Source organism: Callorhinchus milii, unplaced genomic scaffold (genome assembly GCF_018977255.1).
Source record: "Callorhinchus milii isolate IMCB2004 unplaced genomic scaffold, IMCB_Cmil_1.0 Scaffold17, whole genome shotgun sequence".
Taxonomy (NCBI): Eukaryota; Metazoa; Chordata; class Chondrichthyes; order Chimaeriformes; family Callorhinchidae; genus Callorhinchus; species Callorhinchus milii.
The window spans coordinates 2,240,692-2,253,936 of NW_024704758.1; the positions used below are offsets into that span (position 1 = coordinate 2,240,692).

General features: G+C 47.4%; 1 protein-coding gene across 1 annotated transcript in view; it reads left to right on the plus strand.

The window, feature by feature from the left end:
* The first annotated feature begins 1,338 nt into the window (after positions 1-1,338).
* slc25a22a (solute carrier family 25 member 22a) overlaps positions 1,339-13,245 on the plus strand; it is a 37,206-nt gene continuing 25,299 nt past the window's right edge. The window contains exons 1-5 of the mRNA XM_007904794.2: positions 1,339-1,623; positions 5,425-5,580; positions 7,089-7,214; positions 7,975-8,030; positions 12,971-13,061. Of these exons, the coding sequence (XP_007902985.2) occupies positions 5,561-5,580; positions 7,089-7,214; positions 7,975-8,030; positions 12,971-13,061 (293 nt within the window). The 5' untranslated portion in view covers positions 1,339-1,623; positions 5,425-5,560. The remainder of the gene's footprint in view (positions 1,624-5,424; positions 5,581-7,088; positions 7,215-7,974; positions 8,031-12,970; positions 13,062-13,245) is intronic.

The window sequence follows — 13,245 nt, forward strand, 5'->3', positions numbered from 1 at the left end:
GCTGAAACATAATGTGTGTATGTGTGTTTGTGTGTTTTAGTGTGGGTGTGTGGTCTTAGTGACAAGAGAGGGAGTAATGAAAAGGCACATTATGTGAATGCTGAACATGGTATGAAGTTTCGAGTGAATTAAAAGCACTGAAAAGGCATTGTTGTGCCCTACGTTATGTTCTTATAAATATGTAATGAGCACGGACGAAAATCGCTTGTCATTCTTGTGTCGTCCCAGAAGTGGAGAGGTTAGAAACCCAACTCCCATGACTGTGGGACCTCAACGACCAGTTCTCTCACTTGCTAGATCATTTGCCAGTTTAAAGCTATACGTTTGAAGAAAAAATTGTATTGACCAGTTTCAAAAAAATATAATCGATATAAAATTTTTTCGCCTTCCAAGACAAAGTGGCAAAACTTGAAAAGCTAATGAACTGAACGCAGATGAGCAGGTCAGCACATGGCAGTATGTTTTGTCCCCGTCTCCAGCGTCAGCCTGGCTCAGTCAGCAGCTCTCTCACCGCTTGATGGGAAGGTTGTAAGTTCTAACTGGTCAGGCAGCATCTATGAAGAGAGGAAAATAAGTTAATGTTTCAGGTCGATAACCTTAACTCATTTGCCTCTCTCCATAGATGCTGCCAGACCTACTGAGTGTTCCCAGCGGCTTCTGACACGCAGATGTAGTGGGGTGGTGGGGGGAGATTTGCATTGTCAGAGGTATAGTTTTTTGGATAAAAAATAAACAGAGGTCCTGTCCGCCTGTTAAGGTGGACATTAAAGATCCCTTGGCACTGTTTGAAAAGAGAAGGGAGTTTCTCTCTCCCATTATCCTGGCCGACAATCTCCAGGATAAATCCCCCCCCATCACCCAAATCTCTCATCCACTTTGTTGCTGTCTGTGGGACATTGCTATACGCAAACTGGCTGCCATGTTTGCCCACAAAGTGCAATCATTACATTTTACAGTGTATCCCGCAGAGCGCTTCGAGACGTACTCGTGAAGTACAAGGGGCTACATCCCATTATTATTACTACTAATAATAATTGTTTTGCCAGAATCATACAATAAAAATGAAAGACCTTGCTCTTGGCTGCCAAGGATTCACTGTATTGTGACATAACAGGCGCTGTTATTTGCAATGATTTGCTGGTGAGTGGCCATTGAATGGAAAAGGTGTTGCGGGAGAATAGGACGACTCTATCCCACCGCTCTATTCGCCGGCTCTTATCAGGAGCAGAGCTCGTTGTCGACTCCACCTATTCTGGATGCCGACCAATTGACTCCAGTTAGTTCCTCCCTCCCTCTGACTCTCGGGCCATTGAACCGTTATCTGTTACTAGATTTTCCTCTCTGCTGTGCAGAGACCAAAGTGCCTCCAGGCTCCCACCTCCGTCGTGGAGCACTGAGCGACCAGGAACAGACAGCCAAGAGCCAAGTAGCTGAGTTTGCGAAACACAATCGACTGCTGATAAGTAGGTGCAGTGAGCTGGGCAGCTGGTCGGTGCTTCCCAATTATACCGTGTGGAATTCAGCCTGTGCAACCTGGGGATATTTTCACAGTGTGGTTGGTGACAGCCGTGAGCGAGTGTGATCGATCGTCGGGGAAACGGCTCGTAGAGTCTCTGCAGAAAGGTACAGTGTTTGTTCTGCTTTCATTGCTGTAACGTCCAAGATATTATTTTCATCTCCCTCTCTTTTTCCGAAAAAAAATTCTTGCTTCGCCTTTGAAGTAATAACCCTCCTCCCTCCCCTCCACCCCCCCCTCAAAAAATAGCACACCACCCAAGTCTCCTCGTCTTCTATACTGCGTTTGTTTACAAGTAAAGGTGTTTGCAGTCATGGTCCGTGTGTGTGTGTGCAAGTGTTTAGCATTTAATCCCCTCTGAGCCTTATTTCCATATCCTTCCTCCACAACTAGGATTTGGTGGGGGGGGGTTGTTAGCGGTGATAGACAAGCAGGCAAGCTGGTTCATCAAGGCTGTTTCCTTCACACAAATTCAGGCAGTCATGTGAATTTCCAGAACACAGCTTCTCTCTGAGGTTTTCCATTCCAAACTTGGACATTTTTAGTTAATAGAGGCATTTTCAGTTCCGATGACTTAAGAGCCCCCAATGCTGCAAATCAAGAATATCAAAATAATAATAATCTTTGCATTTGATATAGCTCCTTATCACGTTGTTGAGATGTCTCAAAGCTCTTCACAGAATATACTGTAAAGTGTAGTGACTGTATTTTGTGGGGCAAAACGCGGCAGCCAATTGCGCATAGTGACTGAGCCGGACACACAGTGACTGAGCCAGATTCCCTCAAATCAGGAGAGACAGGGGTATTCTTTTTAAGCTTGCAGGTGAGTTTTGTCTCGGGTTGCAATGGAATTGTATGATTTAGTAGCGCTCTCACCTCTGGGTTAGAAGGTTGTGGGTTCAAGCCCCCATCCTGGGAATTTGAGTTAATTCTCCAAGTTGCACATGCTGGGTGGGGTGGGGGGTGGAGAGCGAGGTATCGCTGCATTGTCAAACTGCTGCCCTTTGGACAAGACGTTAAACGGAGATCCAGGCTATGCCCCGCACCCGGATAAAATTGGGTCACCTACCTCCTGACTGTTTGTGGGACGTTGCTGTGCGCAAAACTAGCTGCCGTGTTTGTCTACAAAAAAAAAGCTCAATCACTGTATGTGGCAGCAATTTGGACACTCTTAAGCATAGTGATGGGTTTCCGCATGTGTCAAAACACACAGCTGAACCCCGCAAAAACAGTGAACTCTCTCCCCAACCCCCCCACCCCCCAACACCTCCCCTCCCATCCTAGTTCTGCACTGAAGCCACAACCTGGATTAGAAGCTTGCATTCTGGTGCAGGGGCCAAAATCCAAATTCTCGGTGACTCAGAGATGAGAGCATTGCAGCTGAGCCAAAATTCGACACACTGCCTCGATCCATCCACTGGAATAACCTTATAATGACATGGAACCGTTCTGTTGACACAGGAAATAACTATACCCCGGGCTATGTGCTGTAATTCAATACGTTTGCATCTAGAAATGTCCCCCAAATGCCTCCCAATTCTGACTGAAACAGTTAAGGTCCTTTGTGACAGTTTCAGCAGAGGCTGTGTTTTTCCAATGCCATACAATTTGCGTCCATACAGCGCCTTTCACATCATGGGAGGACGTCTCAAGGCGCGTTATACAGCTGGCTGAGTAACCAAGCCCGCGGTGGAGAGGGAGGAAGGTGCTGGACGGAGAGAGAGCAGAAGGTGGTGGTGGGATGTGTGTGTGGGGGTGGGGGGGATAAGGAAAAGATGCCCGTAATTACGGTCAAAGAGGTAGGTCGTTTCTCCCACAAAATAAGCAGTCATTCCTCTTTACGATATATTCTGCAGAAGCGTTTCGAAATGTCTCAATAAGGTGATAAGGCGCTATATCAAATGCAAGGATTATTAATATTATATTATTATTACTGCTACGTCTTGTGGCGGGCTTTACAAGTGTGATGGCGAGTGGACAGCCAGAGGGATTCCAGGTGTGAGTTTTGGGGGTGGGGGAAGTGGGGTTGGGGGGGATGCAGAATGGCTCAGCCGCCGATGCTTCATAACAGCGCAGGTATAACATTCGTGTGTAGAGGTTGGACGGAGAGCTCTGCAGTGGCGTAAGATGAAGGAGAATGCGTTGGTACAGCTGGCGTGGTGGGCTGTGTGTGTGTCACAGTCTACATGCTGCAGACACCGACAGGAAATGCAGCACTGAGCACCTCACGCTGGCTCACTCAGCAACTCAACGCTTACCTTCTATTAAAAACGCTATCAAATCAGCGTGCGGTGCTGCTTTTATCCCATACGAGTTCCACAGTGGGTGGCTGTGCCTTCAGCCGCTACGCCCCGAAACTCCGGAACTCTCACTCAATCCCTCCACCTTGCCCCCTTCCTCCCCACCTTCCAATCCCACCTAAAGAACTTCCTTTTTGATCGCGCTTACGGTCACCTCCCGCTTCCACCCTCTTCCCCCTGTCTCGGTGTCGGACTCCGCCACTGTCAAGCGCTCTGGGGCGCTCCCAGGTGCTCCCGGGCGCTACACAAGTGCAAGTTGTTGTTGTTACTGCTGAACAGAGTCTGGAGTAAGGAAACTTGCCTAAGGTTTCGCCCTGTCCGGGAATCGAACCTGGGTCTTCTCGCTTGCAAGGCGAGCACTCTGACCACTACGCTACGGGACTCTCATATTCACATTCATCATAAAATAAATTCATGGCTGTCCTGTGCAAATTGGCTGTGCGTTCGCCTGCAAATACACAGTCCCTGCACTCCGCGGTGAAATCGTGTGAAGCTTTTTGAGCTGCCTTCTGCGATGTGATAAGGCGCTGTGTCAAATGCAAGGATTTTTTTGTGTTAACAGCGATCACTGCTGTTGGATGGGGGAACAGCCCAGAAGCAGGGATTAAATTGGGAAACACTCTCATTAATAGGTTGGATTGACGACTCCTTCGCATTAGTTTAACTTGAAATTGTAGGATTGAGGGCCGGGCCATTAAATAAGTGTCTTGTTGAGCCCTGGCTGATATATTTTTCACTCTCCTGCCCGGAAACACTAAGGCTCAATGATATGAATAATAATAATAATACTACTAATAATAAAATGAATGCTTGCATTTGATGCAGCACCCATACTCTCCAAATGTTTCAAAGCACTTTACAGCAACTACTGTTAATAATAATCCTTGCAATTCATATAGCTCCTTACCACGTCATTGAGACATTGCAAAGTGCTTGTTAAGTGCAACGACTGTACGTTCGTCAGTTAAAGCAATCTCCATTTTACACACAACAAGAAACAGCAAACAGATAGGGAGTAAACGAGCAACTGTGTAGGATTGAGTTCTGCATTGATGGAAGGTGCCTCAGGATTAGATGTTAAACTGAAGTCTCGCCATCTGTCTGATCAGGCGAGTTTTAAAAACCCCACGGGCACGATCGGAGAAGAGAAGGGAGTTTGCGAATAATCCTGCGATCCGCCACCTTTTTTTAAAAAAAAACACATGTAAGGAGAAACTACCTGGGTCCAGATTGACTCTTATTTATGTCGCCTTTAAGAATTTGGTAAAATATCTCAATCAGAGCCTTGAATTAAGTGCTCTGAGGCACTACCCTGCGTGGAGGGCTCTATGTAAGTGCAAGTTGTTGATGTTGTTGTTGAATTCGAAGCCAATGAGTTTCTCTCAAGCCAGAAAGTCTTGCAGGCAACGACGACAGTTTGCCTACAAAATACACGGTCACTACACTTTACCGTCAATCCAGTGAAGTGCTTTGAGACGTTTCAACGACATGATTAGGGGGGATATCAAACACAAGGATTTTTATTCTTGTTACGAAACATTTTTGAAATCCCCCATTGGTTCTCCCTCAGGTGCTATACTCCCTAAATCCGTGTCCTTTCTGTTGCAGGTCAACCAAGTCACAGAAGATAGCAGTTCCTCCATCTGCCTGAGCAGACGCACGAGGTCACTTTACGGACTTGAGCTTCAACTGGATATTGAAGAACAATTTTCCACGTGGAAAAAGGCTAGCGAGTTTGAATTAAATGGCTGATAAAAAAATCAGGTACATTATTTCCAGCGTATATATGTGAGGTTCTGACTCACTCCTGGGTAGGGGTGAGTGCTTTAACATGCAACGTTTGACAGAAGCGTGTCTGCTGCATTTCGCCCACAAAATATACGGTTAATTCACTTTACAGTATATTCTGTGAAGCGCTTTGAGACGTCTCGAAGATGTGGTAAGGCGCTATATCAAATGCAAGGACTATAGATATATAGTTGACTTGCAACATCCTGCAGTGAGGTGAATGACCGAGTTTTCTCTGGAGGATTGTTGGCCAGAACACAGGGAGAAACTCCCTTCTCTCTACAAATGGGCTCTCGTTTCTGAGTCATTTTCCTTCCCTTTCTGCCTCTCTCCAAACTGCAAACGCCTATCGTTACAATCGCTCACACAATCCCTGATTTTTCTTGGCAACGGAAACTTGAATCCGATCCAGCTTCAATGGTATTTGTGTCGGAGTGAGAGAAGTGGGAATGAATGATCATTTGCTTCCCCCTCCCCACCCCGAAAAAAATTATGACCGCTCTTGAACAGTCAATTCGAACCACAGAATACACAATCAATTCACTTTACAGTATATTCTGTGAAGCGCTTTGAGACGTGTCAACAACGTGATCAGGTGCTATATCAAATGCAAGGATTATTATTGTTATTTTTATAGTTCAGCTCAGTCCAGATGGTCGCTCAGCCATTAGGTTGAGGAGAGGTTGTCCATATCGCTACAAGGAACCTGCACTATGTGTGCAGCAACCCCACACAGGAATGTAGATTGGGAGAAAATTGATCCCTAGGGTTTAAATGGGATCAGGAACCAGCGAGGAAAGGAAGTGGAATAGAAACTGCTTGGAATTCTTGTCTGCTAACAGAGCGGGCTGTGTCTAAGGAATCTACGCAGTGTAACTCTGTCTCCGCCTGACGGAGCCCAGCCTTTGTGAAACAGCTCAGGAGCTTCAGTGGGCCCTGTTCCTGAAATGTATGCAAAGACGGCTCTTATTTTTTTTTTGTTTGGCTTGGGGTGTCCTGAGTTATTGCAGGAATTCTCAACCCGGTCAGGTTTTGCTTTGCGTTTAACAAAAACAAACATTGAGGGGATACAGGAAAGAGAGCGAGAAGAGAGAAAGAGAAACAGAGCTGGAAAATGGGATTAAGCCGTTGAAAGATTTTAGCGTGACCTAGTTATTTTTCTTAATTTCGCCCCTCTGGAATACGTACGTCTCCCTGTTCCAGTCCGTCCTTCCCTTGTGGAGTGTGGTTCCGTGTCCCCCCCTCCCCCAAACTAGTAGCACAGTGGTTAGCCCGCTCACCTTGCAAGCGAGAAGACCCCTCCCCAGGCAGGGCGAAACATTAGGCAAGTTTCCTTACTCGACCCGCCTCTGTTTATCTAGCAGTAAATAGGAACCCGGTTGTTAGTCGATTGGCGGATCTCTTTCCGGTGTTCATTGATCGCCTCGCTTTACCTCACTGTGCTGTGTGAAAGCGGTGTCTGAGCTTCGTTCTCTCTGTTGCAGTTTACCCGCGAAGCTGATGAATGGAGGCATTGCTGGCTTAATTGGTGTCACCTGTGTGTTCCCCATAGACCTGGCAAAAACTCGGCTTCAAAACCAGCAGAATGGCCAGCGGATATACACCAGCCTGTGAGTACGGCGGTAGATCGCTCAGGGAGCTTCAAACACTGCGCCCCTCACTTCGGGATCTCCCTGCCTCGCTCTCTCCATCTCTCCCCCACCCCACCCCCTTTATCCACCTTATCTGTCTACCTCTTCGACTGCACCTACGCTCACCCTCCCCGCTCCCTGCTCGCCCTTGCTCAGAGTGCAACCCTGCCTCTGTGCAGTGCTCCGAAACGCTATCCTGGCAGCCTGGCTCGGTCGCCAAGGATGGTCGCAAGGTTGTGGGGGTGCGTGGGGAGAGGGAGGGAATCTCAATCTCATCCCATCTCAGCTCTGGTTGAGTTTGTGTTGGATAGTCATAGGAGAGGAGGAAGGGCGTGGAGCCCTCACAGCAAACGCTGCTCCTTGGTATTGGAATTACCCTTTATCTGGGCCAAGGTCAAGAGTCCGAGTTTGGAAAAGGTCAAATTCCGCCCGGGTTAAGTGAATTCACTTTCAGTTCTGGATCAAACAGAGCTGTCAGTTCACGAACGCAGTTTCACCCTGCCTTAACTGATTAGATCTCACTGTTCACATCTCACAGTCACCCCTTTTGGTTTGTGGGTTTACAAGGTGGGTCGGAGGTGACGAAGGTTCTTCGGCCCATCTGACCTCTTGTTTCCAATCATATTGGAAAGCGTTTGAAGTGTGACACAGTGCGTCAGAGCGTAACGCTGTGTGTGTTCTCTTCCCCTTGAAGTTCTACCTGCCCAAAAGAGTCATTGTTCCCTGTGTTTGATTTCAGGTCTGACTGCCTGATTAAGACAATCCGATCTGATGGCTATTTTGGGATGTATCGAGGTAGGTGTTTTAAAGGACCACCACCCCCCCACCCTGCCTGCCCCCGGTGTTTATCAACTGATGTGAGCTTGTTTCTCCTAATGTAATGCAAACCCCATGTTGTGTAAATGCTCATATCCATCTGTACTTACCCCACTCAGCCATTTCGGGTTTGGCAACGATTCCATCCTCTTACCTGTTGGGTTTGTATGCTGGGGTAGGAATCGTGCACTTTGGTACTCCAGTTCCTTAAAACATGTTAAGTTTGGTTGGCTTTGGACAGTTCGGAGTTGAAGCTGATCGGTGGAACAGTGCCTTGAGTCTTCAAGGAGTGGGTTTGCACCACATGGACATTTGTCCACTGACGTTCTTCAACGAACGATAAAGAAAATCACAGAGCAGCGTTGTGATCCTATTTCAGTCTAGCTCGTCTTGACGTTAGGAATTGCAACTGGTTTGGCCAGCGCTCTGGTATGGTGTGTTTGTTCTACTGAGAGAGATCAGTGGTGAGATTTTTCTTTGACAGGACAGCGTGGTTTGATTTAAACACGTACAGAGAAAACTCACACCATCGGGTTTTAGGGAACTTGAGCAGCGATTGTGCAAAAGGGAAAGATGGCCTGTATAGATCACCTCTAGTTTATATACATTTACAGCGTTCGTTCAGAGATACCCATTAAAGGGAACCAGGTTTCTCTCTTAACAGTTGCATAAACTTGGTCTCTGTTCCCTTGAGTTTAGAAGGTTAAGGGGTGATTTAATTGAGGTTTTTAAAATAATAAAAGGATTCGATAGGGAAGATACAGAGAAACTATTTCCCCTGGTGGGGGAATTCAGAACAAGGGGGCATCATTTTAAAATTAGAGCTAGGCCGTTTAGGAGTGAAATTAGGAGGCAGTTTTTCAGTTTTTCACCCACACAAAGGGTCGTGGAAATCTGGAACTCTCTTCCCCAAAACAATATGGATACTGGATTCATTAAAATTTTCAAGACTGAGGTGGATAGATTTTTTTTTAGGTCAGGGTAACAAGGGATGTGGGACCAGGGCGAGTAATTGGGGTTGAGGTACAGATAAGCCATGATCTTATAGAAAGGCGGAACAGGCTTGAGAGGCTGAATGGCCTCCTCCTGTTCCTATGTTCCTTTTTTTATGTATATGTAATTTGCTCGCCCACATCATCACTTCACACTCGATGTATGATGCAAGGCTTTCCAGTCTGAGGTGTGTGAGGACATCTTCATGCATGATCTTGCCATTGTGCCTTTTTCTGGCGTTTTCTACACCTTCCCGACTGCGCCCTCGAACTCTCCCACCGATCTCCGATCTGGGCTGAGTCAGCTAATCAGAGCTACTGGTGACTGATATCAGGCTGTGTGACATGTGTTTGTTTCTGTGACACATCAGCTGACTTTGACACCAACCCTCCACATGTGTATAGGATTCCATCAACGGTCATAGCGCAAGAGGTGACATATTCATTATAGATCCAGAATTTAAAGGTCTCCTGTGAGAGAAAGCTGACCTGCTAGTGTACAGGGACGGTGTGAGTCTCGCTCACTGTGAGGTCTCTCAGTTCCCTGCCCAGTTCTGTGTACTGAGGGGGTCGGAGCTGAAAATGAAGAGAATGGGGTAAAGGTATTTCAACGACTTGGCTGGAAAAAGCACTGGCACGACCATGTTTAGTGTGAAGGCAGCCAAATGCAAGGCACCAGGTGTATAAAAAACAACAACTTGCACTTAAACATAGCGCCCTCCACGTAGGGTAGAGTGTCAGAGCGCTTAAAGTAAAACTCCATCTCGGGATGAGAACAGACTAAAAGAGACCAGTGTGTGTTAGGTAGTGACTCGAAACAGAGACGGGTTCACAAGAAACTTGATATTTGGCAGAAAGCGTCTTCGAGATGTCTCAAAGCGCTTCGCAGAATATACCGTAAAGTGAATTGACTGTAAAATTTTTGGACAAAACGTGGCAGCCAATGCGCACAGCAGCGTCCCACAAACAGTCGTGGATTGAGTGACCAAATTATTATTATTTATTATTATTATAACTTTTTTGAAGGGCTTACTACCCCCAGAAAAGCGATCTGCCAATTGACTAACAACCGGGTTCCTACATACTGCGAGGTAAACTGAGGCGTGTGGGGTAAGGAAACTTGCCCAACGTTTCCCCCTGCCCAGGAATGAAACCTGGGTCCTCTCGCTTAAGAGGCAAGTGCTCTAACTACTGAGCTACAGGACTCCAGTTTGTAAAGAGAAGTGAGTTGCACCAAGTGTCCAGTGCCAACAATTCTCCAATTCGCTTCTTAATAATAATAATATTAATAATCCTTGCATTTGATATAGCACCTTATCAGATCATTGAGATGTTTTGCAGTGAAAAAATGACTCATCAGCTCTTGTCACGCCCACCCCCAACATGCACACACACAAAAACAGTCACTACACGACTTTGGCGGTTTTAGAACCAATAAGATGCTATATAAATACTTTTTAAAAGTTCTTTCTTTATCTGAGTGAAGGGGCACTATAGATTTCTGTTTAAAACTGCATGTTGGAATTGATGTTAAAAAGAGTTGTGATCAAGGCAAGAACTCGAACGTAGGTGTGAAAATCCTTATTTGTTTTTTTACAGAGTACGAGACAATATGGGCACTCAAAAGGCCAGTGCCACTTTTAATGGTACGGTAAATGCGTAAATGAAAGACTTTGGTGGGCCACACGTTTTCTGGGAGCGGAGGGGAAGCGTGTGTGCTTGGGGGGGTGGGGGGAGAGCGGGGAGAATGCGGGTGGGGGGGGGTGCGAATCGGTTTAAAAAGAAAATAGGAGGAATGTTGGAAGAAATGAAATGCTTTTTGTGCCTAGTGGTGAAGGGAAAGGTCTTTTGGAGAAGGGGGCTCAGTTATGTTTCTACTAACCAGTGGGGTGTGTGCGAGTGTGTATGTGTGTGTGTGTGTGTGTGTGCGTGCGCGTGCGTATGTGTGTGTCCGCGCGTGTATTTTTGCATGGAACTCACGGTTTTTCAGGTTCGAACGCTTGCAAAAGATTTATTTCTTTATTATTTATTTATACGGTGTGAGAACGTTAATGGCGCCTCCCCTCAGGCGCTGGTAGTGGATGCGTCAATGAGGTCCGGGTGGGAAGGGGCTAAGTCAGTTTGATGGTGAATTTCAGCACCGGTTTGAGACACATTGACACACAGAGGGTGCTACCTACCTATAAGGCTGCCCGCATGCTGCCTGTCCCCTAAAGGCCATGTGCCTCAACCATTAACCCTTCGAGAATGGCATCGGCATTTACTCTTCAACCCCTTTCTCCACCAACACCCAACCTCCATGCTTCATCCACCTCCCCACCCCCCCCACACCTCCCCCACACAGACATCCAGGCTTGGGGGAATCATTTGGGGGATTGGGAGAGAAGTTAAAGGAAACCACTAGGTGTCAGTTGACTCAAAACTGGGATGGGATTGACCAGAGCCATGGTGGTCGATGGGAAGTGAAGGGTGAGAACTTAAACCGGGGTCCCGACTCCTAAGTAAAGGCAAAGAGTTGGGAATACTGGAATAAACTTGTGTAGGTTCCCTGGCCTTGATCATTGGAATTCTGTCCTGTGTGTTACACTGTGACGTTCCCTGCTATCCACTGTCCTGCACACCCTCGCCCGCAAATCGGGGAACAGACACTTTGTGTTGAGGTACAGCAGTCTGCAGGAATGAAGCCCAATACAGATGTATGCTGATAGGAGGTGAGGGAAGTGGGGGGGGAACCAGGAAATTAAATTGAATCTAAGAACGGAAAGTATCCAGGAATCCCTCCGACCCAGCCTCACCTTGGGAGGTCAAGGTCGGTCAAATGTCTGTCTCAAGCCCTACCACTTTGATCGTGCTTTTGGGTCATCTTTCTCCTTCTTACCATTCCCCCGTCCCACTCCCCCCACCATCGGCTCCCCCTCTCAGCTCCGGTGCCCACTATTAAGCCCACTGTTTGGGATGTCTTACTGATGTGAAAGGCGCTGTGTAAATGTAAATTTACATGATGTTTGTATCAAATGTACATTTCACGACTGCTCTAATTCCATGCTCCTGTACACAGCGCTGTCTCTGTATGTGTGTGGCTGGGCTTCCTCCTTCCCAAACCCCCACCTTGTCTTAAAATCACCCCCCTCTGCCCCGTCCCCAACCACGATGGGTGCTTGATAACTAACAGAGCGCTGGCACGCGGAGAGGGGATGTGAGAGCATGCAGTGGCATGCAGTACTAACCACTCTATTCCGCACAGTTCACCTGCATGTTCCCTCCAATTCTTTGGTGTTGCCACATACAGGTCGACCCCCATTATAACACGCCCAGCTATAGCGTGGGCCCGTGTATTGCACTGTGGACCCAATTGTGTCCTGTGTCGCTGTTCGGCTGTCTTACTGCGCACAGCGCGCACGGCAGGAAGCCCCACTGACATCACTTCGTTTGCGAAGGTAGTGACCTCAGCGGCCACAGCCGATCTAGGTGCGTTGATTGGTGGCCATTTTGTTTATTTTTACGCGCGCCCCCATTATAACGCGAGCTTCGAGATGACAGACCCAAACCACCGCCTTGTAGCAGGGGAGTCGGCCTGTATTGAACTGCAGCCTCTTTCAAAGCTTTCCACTAATGACTTAAGCGCTGCCCTCAACACAAACTGTCTCGCGTTCCACCTGTAACGCTGGCAAACCTGTCACAGTGTAGATTAGCTGCCAGCAGTACTTTCTTGTGCTCTTTGAAATGCCCTTCGTGTTTCGGCCATTTCTGGGCTCTTGGTTAAGGCTTTAGTGAGTCGGAAGATCTTTTTAACCTCGTGCGTACGTCTGTGGTAACATGGAATTCCTTTTGCCTTTCCCCACCTCTTCCCCCTCCCTCCACCCTGCCCACCCTGCCCACCCTGCCCACCCTGCCCATCCCATCTCCCTACCTTTCTGACCTTTACAGGAGCCGCCGTCAATCTTACCCTGGTGACCCCGGAAAAGGCTATAAAACTGGCCGCAAATGATTTCTTTCGGCAAATGCTCTCCAGGGACGGGTGAGTGACACTTTGGTGACCAGCTAAGTGATCGGTGGATCTAACAGCATAAAAATGCACATCTGTTCCCTCTCTTTCCCCCCTCTCCCTTCCCCCACACCACCACCACCTCACACTCGCCTTCCATTGGGTTTCTACAGAATAACAAAGAATCTGATACCTATAAAGTGTGTCTGGGTGTGTC